Source organism: Oncorhynchus tshawytscha, linkage group LG04, assembly GCF_018296145.1.
Source record: "Oncorhynchus tshawytscha isolate Ot180627B linkage group LG04, Otsh_v2.0, whole genome shotgun sequence".
NCBI lineage: Eukaryota > Metazoa > Chordata > Actinopteri > Salmoniformes > Salmonidae > Oncorhynchus > Oncorhynchus tshawytscha.
Genome location: NC_056432.1, coordinates 5,200,454 through 5,213,960, shown reverse-complemented (window position 1 = coordinate 5,213,960; position 13,507 = coordinate 5,200,454). Strand labels below are relative to the sequence as shown.

Sequence of the window (13,507 nt, the reverse complement as noted above, 5' to 3'; positions counted from 1 at the left end):
AAAAAATAAATCTACATTTAAATGCTATTAATATTAATTTACATATATTTCTGTTAATTCCAACAGAAATGCTCCACTTCTGAATATTCCCCAAAATGTGCAACTCTAGTTACAGCCTTTGGTTATCCCATTTAAATGTCAAGATTTGACATTAGGCACACCGATTAGTGTCACCTCGTTAGTCAGTATGTGTTATTTAGAGAGCGACTGGCCCCGGTGTTATTTAGAGAGCGACTGGCCCCGGTGTTATTTAGAGAGCGACTGGCCCCGGTGTTATTTAGAGCGACTGGCCCGGTGTTATTTACAGAGCGACTGGCCCCGGTGTTATTTACAGAGCGACTGGCCCCGGTGTTATTTACAGAGCGACTGGCCCCGGTGTTATTTACAGAGCGACTGGCCCCGGTGTTATTTACAGAGCGACTGGCCCCGGTGTTATTTACAGAGCGACTGGCCCCGGTGTTATTTACAGAGCGACTGGCCCCGGTGTTATTTACAGAGCGACTGGCCCCGGTGTTATTTACAGAGCGACTGGCCCCGGTGTTATTTAGAGAGCGACTGGCCCCGGTGTTATTTAGAGAGCGACTGGCCCCGGTGTTATTTAAGAGCGACTGGCCCTGGCCGGTGTTATTTAGAGAGCGACTGGCCCCGGTGTTATTTAGAGAGCGACTGGCCCCGGTGTTATTTAGAGAGCGACTGGCCCCGGTGTTATTTAGAGAGCGACTGGCCCCGGTGTTATTTAGAGAGCGACTGGCCCCGGTGTTATTTAGAGAGCGACTGGCCCCGGTGTTATTTAGAGAGCGACTGGCCCCGGTGTTATTTAAGAGCGACTGGCCCAGGGCTCCAGTTGTCTTGAGAGATGTGGAGATCTAACGACTCAGGTTATTAAAACGTTAATTCTGTGTAGTTTGTTACTACTGCCATTCTAACCAGCTTCAATTAATCCACAACCTTTTTATCTTCCAAAGCACCCAAGTCACCATCCCACCACTTGGCTCAATGCCAACCCTAACACCCGACTGGATGGATAATGAGATGATTCAAAAATGGCACCCTATAGGGGCCAATAGGGCTCTGGTCAAAAGTAAGGCACTATGTAGGGAATAGAGTGGCATTTGGGACACAAGCAATGAGTTGAGTTAGAAGCGAAATAAATTTGGAACAAAGAAGCGATGAGAGACAGAGATGCATCGTACCAGCAGCATTCTTTACAGGGTGCTAGAGTAGGACAAGGAGACACAATCCACCCATTCATTACTGTTTACAGAATGCTAAGGTCTTCTGAAAGTATTCACACCTCATAATAATATCTGTTAACTCACGGGGTTGAATACTTAATAATACTTTAAAAAATAATGTTTTCCTTTCCATTACTTTGTGTAGATTGAATTGTATTTTTTTTTGTCAACAATATCATTTTAATCCCACTTTGTAACAAAATGTGGAAAAAAGGCAAGTGTGTGAATCCTTCCTGAAGACACTGTACATACTAGTGCCCTACATTAGAACAGAGCGCTACGGGCCCCGGTCAACGGTAGTACACTAAATAGGGGGTATGCTGCATTTGGGACGCACAACAGACGTCATTACACTAAACACTGCAGGTGAGGTGGAACTAACATAGGTGATAGTGACAACCAGAAATGGCTGGTCACGTTGTTGACTGGGGGGGGGGGCAGGAGACATTTCCTAGAGCATTCTCTTGAATGTAAACGTTGGCTGTTTGACAAGCACACGCCACGGGTTTCCATTAGCCGGCCCAAAAAAATTAAGCTGATAAAAATGTGCCCCCCCCAAAAAAAAGTCACAAAATAACATTTTAGCCCCCAAAAATGGCATAAAAATACATTTTAAAATCAGTCATGCTTATCGGTCTATAGCCTTGTTAATGTTATGTTTTAAAATGTTACATTTGCATAATTTTGTAGAATTAAGACACAGATTGGACAGAACATCTGTCAAACAGTCCTAGAGCTGCAGCTCCTCAACGTGTAACAAAAAATTTCCTCGAACGGTGTCGAGACAACAGAGGAGTTTCAGGCCATTTCCTCAAATGGTGTCGAGACAACAGAGGAGTTTCAGGCCATTTCCTCAAACGGTGTCGAGACAACAGAGGAGTTTTGTTATTTTTAAAATGTTAGATTTCAGGCCATTTCCTCAAATTGTCGAGACACAGAGGAGTTTCAGGCCATTTCTGTCAGACAACAGAGGAGTTTCAGGCCATTTCCTCAACGGTGTCGAGACAACAGAGGAGTTTCTTTCACTGGAACAGTGTCGAGACAATCAGAGGAGTTTCAGGCCATTTCCTCGAACGGTGTCGAGACAACAGAGGAGTTTCAGGCCATTTCCTCAAACGGTGTCGAGACAACAGAGGAGTTTCAGGCCATTTCCTCGAACGGTGTCGAGACAACAGAGTAGGAAGTACAAAAGTCTAGAAAAAGTTTCCGCCGAGCGCTCAGTTGAGGAAGAGAGATAGTAGGCCAATGGTGACTAGCTCACAGATGACTTCCTGTCGCTAAAATCTGCTTATCAACGCTGAGGTCACTGTCTCAGAACAGAGGCACTGGTGAGACGTAGACGGGGAACTTATCAACTTCCTGTTCATCACTAGATACCACTCTGCTGTGTGTTGCGCGCTCCTTCAGTAGATCACAACCACTGGCATACAATGACTAGTGTTAAAAACAGCATGTTTTACAGCACACATTAAATGTCAAGGCAAATCAACAAAGAGACCCTATATTGGCTTGGCAAAAGGATAGAGAAAATGTTTAAGGTTAGGCAACACACTACTTCCACCTATAGACTAGAAAATATTCTGTTTGAGGCTTCGAGGGGAAACTCGTGCTTTTCGTGGAACAGCTGCTGCTGAGTAATGGCAGGAGGAAACAGAGTAGTGGGGGTTTGGAGAGGGAGGGAGGACAAAGAGGGGGTCTGAGAATTATTCATTGAGTTAGTTCTGGACACAGAGAGCCAAGTCACACCAGCAACGACCCGCTAACAGACGCCGCCAGGCTGCTAGAGGGACGGCAGGGTTAGGGGCACAGAGAGCCAAGTCACACCAGCAACGACCCGCTAACAGACGCCACCAGGCCGTATGGGGACAACCAGGAGAGAGGGGCCGTATGGGGACAACCAGGAGAGAGGGGCCGTATGGGGACAACCAGGAGAGAGGGGCCGTATGGGGACAACCAGGGACAGGAAAGAGGGGCCGTATGGGGACAACCAGGGACAGGAAAGAGGGGCCGTATGGGGACACCCAGGGACAGGAAAGAGGGGCCGTATGGGGACACCCAGGGACAGGAAAGAGGGGCCGTATGGGGACACCCAGGGACAGGAAAGAGGGGCCGTATGGGGACACCCAGGGACAGGAAAGAGGGGCCGTATGGGGACACCCAGGGACAGGAAAGAGGGGCCGTATGGGGACACCCAGGGACAGGAAAGAGGGGCCGTATGGGGACACCCAGGGACAGGAAAGAGGGGCCGTATGGGGACACCCAGGGACAGGAAAGAGGGGCCGTATGGGGACACCCAGGGACAGGAAAGAGGGGCCATATGGGGACACCCAGGGACAGGAAAGAGGGGCCGTATGGGGACAACCAGGGACAGGAAAGAGGGGCCGTATGGGGACAACCAGGGACAGGAAAGAGGGGCCGTATGGGGACAGGGACAGGAAAGAGGGGCCGTATGGGGACAACCAGGGACAGGAAAGAGGGGCCGTATGGGGACAACCAGGGACAGGAAAGAGGGGCCGTATGGGGACAACCAGGGACAGGAAAGAGGGGCCATATGGGGACACCAGGGACAGGAAAGAGGGGCCGTATGGGGACACCCAGGGACAGGAAAGAGGGGCCGTATGGGGACACCCAGGGACAGGAAAGAGGGGCCATATGGGGACACCCAGGGACAGGAAAGAGGGGCCGTATGGGGACAACCAGGGACAGGAAAGAGGGGCCGTATGGGGACAACCAGGGACAGGAAAGAGGGGCCGTATGGGGACAACCAGGGACAGGAAAGAGGGACCGTATGGGGACAACCAGGGACAGGAAAGAGGGACCGTATGGGGACAACCAGGAGAGAGGGCAGCCGGATAGGACCACCAATTGCCAACAACTAGATTAAATCATTATTCAAATGACAAAATGTCACTAAGACTTAATGATATTTTAGTTTAAAATGACCAAACTAAATAAAATACAAACGTAAAATGCCAAATTTAAAAACACTGGTGTGTTAGTGATACATGAGGATTATCTAACTAGTATTTCGCAATGAAAACAAAAATATGTATGAAAACAAGTCGCCTCTCGTTAAACGACAACCAAGCCTTTATTCAAGAGTCCCCTAATGTTGACCAATTACCGACAGAGGGGTATAGACATCAGCTTGCCTCGAGAAAACGGTGTGCCCAGAACAGCCGGGGGCAGAAAAAAATCACACACACACACACACACACACACACCTCACTGTAGACAGGCGGCTGTTTGTTTTTAAAATGATAAGTGGTAGAACAGGTTAGGTGGTTCGTCAGTGACTTGTTGCTAGGTGAGAGCAGAACACCCTGTAAGGCTCAGGAAGCAGTCTCATAGGCTACATGTGCTTCTACACCTGCATTGCTTGCTGTTTGGGGTTTTTAGGCTGGGTTTCTGTACAGCACTTTGAGATATCAGCTGATGTACGAAGGGCTTTATAAATACATTTGATTTGATTTGATTAGATGTTGACTCAACCACATTTGGCCTAGTTAGTATTAGTGAGCTGTTGACTGGTCAATTTTATTTTATTTTTGCAGGACTTGTGCCCCTTTCCATGTTTACAGTCAACTAAAGACTAAGACAAGAGGGGTGGGGGCTTTGAATGTAGACCCATGTTAAAAAAAAAATGCAATATTGTGGAAAGTTCTAGATAGAAATACATCATGTAGAACGAACTTGCCTCCCTGATATGTACTGTACTTAAAAAGAGCAGCTGTCAATACTGCCAGTAACTGCTAATTGTGTCAAATGAGTCATATTTGCTACATTAAATACATTCTTAATCACGTGGACCAGTATCTCTTAATCACGTGGACCAGTATCTCTTAATCACGTGGACCAGTATCTCTTAATCACGTGGACCAGTATCTCTTAATCACGTGGACCAGTATCTCTTAATCACGTGGACCAGTATCTCTTAATCACGTGGACCAGTATCTCTTAATCACGTGGACCAGTATCTCTTAATCACGTGGACCAGTATCTCTTAATCACGTGGACCAGTATCTCTTAATCACGTGGACCAGTTTCCTGCCTCGTATTGTGTTCTGGAGAAAATGGGGGTCATGTTAGCCAGTAACGTTAGCATAAAGTTACAGTGAAACCAAGGTAAATAAAAAGCTATTTCTCAGTTCCACGCTACGAGCAGCTACTGCCTTTTTGCTTGGTAGGGTAGAATAGTTAAATACCTTGGGGTGAAAACCTCTTAATGGATGGATGTATATGTACTGGGTACGGGGCATGTCACAGACATGTATATGTACTGGGTACGGGGCATGTCACAGACATGTATATGTACTGGGTACGGGGCATGTCACAGACATGTATATGTACTGGGTACGGGGCATGTCACAGACATGTATATGTACTGGTCACAGACATGTATATGTACTGGGGCATGTCACAGACATGTATATGTACTGGGTACGGGGCATGTCACAGACATGTATATGTACTGGGTACGGGGCATGTCACAGACATGTATATGTACTGGGTACGGGGCATGTCACAGACATGTATATGTACTGGGTACGGGGCATGTCACAGACATGTATATGTACTGGGTACGGGGCATGTCACAGACATGTATATGTACTGGGTACGGGGCATGTCACAGACATGTATATGTACTGGGTACGGGGCATGTCACAGACATGTATATGTACTGGGTACGGGGCATGTCACAGACATGTATATGTACTGGGTACGGGGCATGTCACAGACATGTATATGTACTGGGTACGGGGCATGTCACAGACATGTATATGTACTGGGTACGGGGCATGTCACAGACATGTATATGTACTGGGTACGGGGCATGTCACAGACATGTATATGTACTGGGTACGGGGCATGTCACAGACATGTATATGTACTGGGTACGGGGCATGTCACAGACATGTATATGTACTGGGTACGGGGCATGTCACAGACATGTATATGTACTGGGTACGGGGCATGTCACAGACATGTATATGTACTGGGTACGGGGCATGTCACAGACATGTATATGTACTGGGTACGGGGCATGTCACAGACATGTATATGTACTGGGTACGGGGCATGTCACAGACATGTATATGTATTGGGTACGGGGCATGTCACAGACATGTATATGTACTGGGTACGGGGCATGTCACAGACATGTATATGTACTGGGTACGGGGCATGTCACAGACATGTATATGTACTGGGTACGGGGCATGTCACAGACATGTATATGTACTGGGTACGGGGCATGTCACAGACATGTATATGTACTGGGTACGGGGCATGTCACAGACATGTATATGTACTGGGTACGGGGCATGTCACAGACATGTATATGTACTGGGTACGGGGCATGTCACAGACATGTATATGTACTGGGTACGGGGCATGTCACAGACATGTATATGTACTGGGTACGGGGCATGTCACAGACATGTATATGTACTGGGTACGGGGCATGTCACAGACATGTATATGTACTGGGTACGGGGCATGTCACAGACATGTATATGTACTGGGTACGGGGCATGTCACAGACATGTATATGTACTGGGTACGGGGCATGTCACAGACATGTATATGTACTGGGTACGGGGCATGTCACAGACATGTATATGTACTGGGTACGGGGCATGCCACAGACATGTATATGTACTGGTGCGGGGCATGTCACAGACATGTATATGTACTGGGTAGGGGCATGTCACAGACATGTATATGTACTGGGTCGGGGGGCATGTCACAGACATGTATATGTACTGGGTGGGCATGTCACAGACATGTATATGTACTGGTCTGTCACAGACATGTATATGTATTGGGTACGGGGCATGTCACAGACATGTATATGTACTGGGTACGGGGCATGTCACAGACATGTATATGTACTGGGTACGGGGCATGTCACAGACATGTATATGTACTGGGTACGGGGCATGTCACAGACATGTATATGTACTGGGTACGGGGCATGTCACAGACATGTATATGTACTGGGTACGGGGCATGTCACAGACATGTATATGTACTGGGTACCATGTCACAGACATGTATATGTACAGTATTGTCACAGACATGTATATGTATCTGTGTCACAGACATGTATATGTACTGGGTAATTATATGTCACAGACATGTAAGTACTGGGTGCCACATGTCACAGACATGTATATGTACTGGGTACGGGGCATGTCACAGACATGTATATGTACTGGATACGGGGCATGTCAATGACACCGATGTTGTGCTCGCAAACACCTTCTTTGAGGAAAACACAGTGCTGTCGATTCGGGCCACCGCCTCTAACATGAACCGTGGTCTCTCGTTCTCCGTGGCTGACGTCTGCTGTGCTCTGTCTTCCTATAACGTCAGACCAGTATTTAGACATATTGCATCTGTTCTTATATTTAATATAATTATATATTGAAGATAAGTGCCACCGACACGGCCCACTGTGAGGATAACACAGTGCCACCGACACGGCCCACTGTGAGGATAACACAGTGCCACCGACACGGCCCACTGTGAGGATAACACAGTGCCACCGACACGGCCCACTGTGAGGATAACACAGTGCCACCGACACGGCCCACTGTGAGGATAACACAGTGCCACCGACACGGCCCACTGTGAGGATAACACAGTGCCACCGACACGGCCCACTGTGAGGATAACACAGTGCCACCGACACGGCCCACTGTGAGGATAACACAGTGCCACCGACACGGCCCGCTCGGAAGTTCTCTGGGCTCTCCTTTTCCGTGGCCGACGCGAGTAAGAGATTTAAGCGTGTTTACCATCTTCAGAGCATACACAGACCAGCTGGCCGGAGTGTTTACAGACATATTCAATCTTTCCCTATCCAAGTCTCCCTATCCCAGTCTCCCTATCCCAGTCTCCCTATCCCAGTCTCCCTATCCCAGTCTCCCTATCCCAGTCTCCTCCTGCCATCGTGCCGCCCTATCCCAGTCTCCCTATCCCAGTCTCCTCCTGCCATCGCGCCGCCCTACCCCAGTTTCCCCAGCCCTAGTCACCAGCAAAGCACCCCCACACCTCCTCCTCCATGCTTCACGGTGGGAAACACACATGTGGAGATCATCCGTTCACCTACTCTGCGTCTCAAAGACACAGAGGTTGGAACCAAAAATAGCCAAATTAGGACTCCACACCAAGAGAACAGATTTCCACCGGTTTAGTGTCCACTGCTTGAGTTTTTTGGCCCAATAGTCACTTCTTATTGGTGTCCTTTCGTAGTGGTTTCTTTGCAGCAATTCAATCATGAAGGCCTGATTCACAGTATCGTCTGAACAGTTGATGTTGAGATGTGTGTTACTTGAAGCCTCTTTGGCATCGATTACAGCCTCAAATCTTCTTGGGTATGACGCTACAAGCTTAGCACACCTGTATTTGGAGAGTTTCTCCCATTCTACTCTGCAGATCCTCTCAAGCTCTGTCAGGTTGGATGGGGAGCATTTACTGCACAGCTATTTTCAGGTCTCTCCAGAGATGTTCGATAACGTTCAAGTCCAGGCCCTGGCTGGGCCATTCAAGGACATTCAGAGATCTGTCCCAAAGCCACTCCTGCATTGTCTTGACTGGCTCGCCCCAGCTTGAGGTCCTGAGCAAGTTTTCATTAAGGATCTCTGTACTTAGCTCCGTTCATCTTTTCCTCGATCCCGACTAGTCTCCCAGTCCCAGCAGCTAAAAAAACAGCTCCACAGCATGATGCTCATGTGTTGCTGCCATGCTGTTGTCGTAGGTCTCTCTTTATGTAGTGTTGTGTTGCTGTCTTTTGTCCTATATATTTTTTTAATTTAAAATGTATTTGTATTTTTCATCCCCTGTCCCTGCAGGTTGCCTTTTGGTCATCATTGTAAATACGAATCTGTTTCAATTGACTTGCCTAGTTAAAAACAAATATTAAAAACAGCGGTGACACATCATTAAATAAATAAACCACAAATGCTGCCACCAGAGGAACTCTAGAGCTCCGTCAGAGTGACCATTGGGTTCTTCGTCACCTCCCCGACCAAGGCCCTTCTCCCCCGATTGCTCAGTTTGGCCGAGCGGCCAGCTCTAGGAAGAGTCTTGGTGGTTCCAAACTTCTTCCACTTAAGAATGATGGAGGCCACTGTGTTCTTAAGAACCTTTAATGCTAAAGAAATGTTTTGGTACCCTTCCACAGATCTGTGCACTCGACACAATCCTCTCGGAGCTCTACGGACAATTCCTTTGACCTCATGGCTTGTTTTTTTCTTCTGACATGCACTGTTAACTGTGGGACCTTATATAGACAGGTGTGTGCCTTTCCAAATCATGTCCAATCAATTACATTTACCACAGGTGGACTTCAATCAAGTTTAAGAAACATCTCAAGGTTGACCAATGGAAACAGGATGCACCTGAGCTCAATTTCAAGTCTCATAGCTTAAAGTCTGAATACTGATGAAAATAAAAAGTGTATAATTGTTTGCAAATTAGTTTTTGCTTTGTCATTATGTGTAGATTGGTAAGGAAAACATTTTATTTAATCCATTATAGAATAAGGCTGTAATGTAACAAAATGTGGAAAAAGTCAAGGGATCTGAATGCTTTCCAAATGCACTGTATTTGGGTCAAGGCCATCCTATTCAACTAATATATATATATATTTATTACACAGCTCGTACTAATATTTCTAAATGCCATTATTTGACTTAAGATCCGTGTATTGTTAGATATTACTGCACTATTGGAGCTAGAAACACAAGCATGTCGTAAACACCCGCAATAATATCTGCTAAATATGTGTATGTCATCAATACATTTAGATTTGATGTACTTTACGTGCAATAGCCTAACGTTATATAAAAGGAGAGATACACACCTTCTGCGATGAGTTCTTCCACCGTGACTTGATACCGGCCCACGGCGAACACTTTCCCGAAGCAGTTACTAACTACTCCAGATCCCGAACCGGACCCCCCTCCCGGACCGCCGCTCTCCGACATACGGGAGAACTTCTTCATTCTGTGCTGTCGAGACCGACCTACAAATAAAAAGTCCTTTGGTTCAACTTACGGTCGACAGTAGCCAACTTTAATGTAGGATTCCTGTCCCCCACCTATCTACTTATGCCAAATGTTCCTATCTTTGCGCACTCTCTGAAATGACTTGACTTGCACTTTAATGTCATGACACAGCAAGGCGAGGAAATGTTGCTCCACTCGACCGACTCGTCAGCTGTTCAGTTAGATATCTGGCTCAGAACCTCTGCTTCCGAGTTCACAACTAAATGAGCTCCGCAGTTTAGTATTTTGACGTTAAAAGCGACATAATGTGACAGTAGATGCACGGCTGTGAGCCAGATCCAATGTAATATCAGCCAGCTATAGTGTGTGGCTATGCAGGCACTCATACAGGCGTCGCTGCACCAAAACAGTCTGTAGTAGGTAGACGCTTCAAACAACGAGCACTAGAAGACACGTTAAAGCACAAAGGAGCCTATAGCAAGATATCGGTGTTGTGAACACGGTAAGCGACTGGCTAGAAGATGTCCTACTGCTCCTTTGTCATACGATTTTGTTTATCGAAGAAACCCTTGGCTTCAGCCCGCTACTTGTCTGGGGGTACTTCCCCGTTAGGCTTTGATGGTTGGCTAACTGTCTTCACTTGCTTCTATCAAGATAAACTAGCTACGACCACATGTATCCACCGTGCAATCGCACCGAATCTCCGCAAGAACCGTTCATTAACTATCGCGTGCAAATTCCGGTGGTTCGATTTATTTTAACATGTCTTCGGCCTCGTGTCTTGTTGATACCAGCCAGGCGCAGACTCGGTAAACTTCGACCTCCTTCTTGACTCTCAGAAGCACAAATAAGTGGGTGGATTGGTTTGTTATGGTCCAATCAGACAGTTGACAACCTAACCCTGCTCTGTCCGTCCCCTCCTATTGTTATGATTGGTTTGTTATGGTCCAATCAGACAGTTGACAACCTAACCCTGCTCTGTCCGTCCCCTCCTATTGTCATGATTGGTTTGTTGTGGTCCAATCAGACAGTTGACAACCTAACCCTGCTCTGTCCGTCCCCTCCTATTGTTATGATTGGTTTGTTATGGTCCAATCAGACAGTTGACAACCTAACCCTGCTCTGTCCGTCCCCTCCTATTGTTATGATTGGTTTGTTATGGTCCAATCAGACAGTTGACAACCTAACCCTGCTCTGTCCGTCCCCTCCTATTGTTATGATTGGTTTGTTGTGGTCCAATCAGACAGTTGACAACCTAACCCTGCTCTGTCCGTCCCCTCCTATTGTTATGATTGGTTTGTTATGGTCCAATCAGACAGTTGACAACCTAACCCTGCTCTGTTCGTCCCCTCCTATTGTTATGATTGGTTTGTTATGGTCCAATCAGACAGTTGACAACCTAACCCTGCTCTGTCTGTCCCCTCCTATTGTTATGATTGGTTTGTTGTGGTCCAATCAGACAGTTGACAACCTAACCCTGCTCTGTCCGTCCCCTCCTATTGTTATGATTGGTTTGTTATGGTCCAATCAGACAGTTGACAACCTAACCCTGCTCTGTCCGTCCCCTCCTATTGTTATGATTGGTTTGTTATGGTCCAATCAGACAGTTGACAACCTAACCCTGCTCTGTCCGTCCCCTCCTATTGTTATGATTGGTTTGTTGTGGCCCAATCAGACAGTTGACAACCTAACCCTGCTCTGTCCGTCCCCTCCTATTGTCATGATTGGTTTGTTATGGTCCAATCAGACAGTTGACAACCTAACCCTGCTCTGTCCATCCCCTCCTATTGTCATGATTGGTTTGTTATGGTCCAATCAGACAGTTGACAACCTAACCCTGCTCTGTCCGTCCCCTCCTATTGTTATGATTGGTTTGTTATGGTCCAATCAGACAGTTGACAACCTAACCCTGCTCTGTCCGTCCCCTCCTATTGTTATGATTGGTTTGTTGTGGTCCAATCAGACAGTTGACAACCTAACCCTGCTCTGTCCGTCCCCTCCTATTGTTATGATTGGTTTGTTGTGGCCCAATCAGACAGTTGACAACCTAACCCTGCTCTGTCCGTCCCCTCCTATTGTTATGATTGGTTTGTTGTGGTCCAATCAAACAGTTGACAACCTAACCCTGCTCTGTCCATCCCCTCCTATTGTTATGATTGGTTTGTTATGGTCCAATCAGACAGTTGACAACCTAACCCTGCTCTGTCCGTCCCCTCCTATTGTCATGATTGGTTTGTTATGGTCCAATCAGACAGTTGACAACCTAACCCTGCTCTGTCCGTCCCCTCCTATTGTCATGATTGGTTTGTTATGGTCCAATCAGACAGTTGACAACCTAACCCTGCTCTGTCCGTCCCCTCCTATTGTTATGATTGGTTTGTTGTGGCCCAATCAGACAGTTGACAACCTAACCCTGCTCTGTCCATCCCCTCCTATTGTTATGATTGGTAGACAGTGCTCTTCTCTGAATGGAGAGCGTCAATGACAGTCTGTACAACGGTTGTCGCTAGTAACCACAGTCACAAAGTCAGAATGGGCTATATTGCAAAAAATCATGAAAACAATCATGTGTCAGTTTCAAATCAGATTTTAAGACGATACATGGAAGAAATAGGTGGGGTTTAGCCATAATTATGACTTTGTGTTTGTGGTAACTAGTGAGGACCTTTGCACCATCTGACATTTCCTATGTTAGGTTGTGGTGAGAACCACACCAAACAGATTCAACAGAAGTGAGAATGATTTATATGTGATTGTTAATATTTCTAATCAAGTAGATAGAGTGATCCTCATTGAGAAAATGTAGATATTTTCAGTATGTACTGGTAGGCTATTCAGTAGGCTATTCAGTAGGCTATTCAGTAGGCTATTCATTAGGCTATTCAGTAGGCTATTCAGTAGGCTATTCAGTAGGCTATTCATTAGGCTATTCATTAGGCTATTCATTAGGCTATTCAGTAGGCTATTCATTAGGCTATTCAGTAGGCTATTCAGTAGGCTATTCATTAGGCTATTCGTTAGGCTATTCAGTAGGCTATTCATTAGGCTATTCAGTAGGCTATTCATTAGGCTATTCAGTAGGCTATGCATTAGGCTATTCAGTGGGCTATTCAGTAGGCTATTCAGTAGGCTATTCAGTAGGCTATTCAGTAGGCTATTCAGTAGGCTATGCATTTGAAACATACCCTTTTCATCTAATTTTAACATGTATTTTTTTTGTCTTAGCTTGATTCCTTTAATTTAGGGGCAATTTCA

At 46.4% G+C, this 13,507-nt stretch overlaps 1 protein-coding gene across 2 annotated transcripts in view; it reads right to left on the bottom strand.

The window, feature by feature from the left end:
- The window catches only part of bmp2k (BMP2 inducible kinase), a 94,227-nt gene extending 83,070 nt beyond the window's left edge, over nucleotides 1–11,157 (bottom strand). Inside the window, exon 1 of one of the 2 annotated variants that reach the window (XM_042320245.1) lies at nucleotides 10,108–11,157. In XM_042320245.1, coding sequence (XP_042176179.1) covers nucleotides 10,108–10,249 — 142 coding nt within the window. In that variant the 5' untranslated portion in view covers nucleotides 10,250–11,157. The remainder of the gene's footprint in view (nucleotides 1–10,107) is intronic. The other variant, XM_042320244.1, reaches the window with a different exon arrangement.
- Between the last annotated feature and the right edge of the window lie 2,350 nt (nucleotides 11,158–13,507).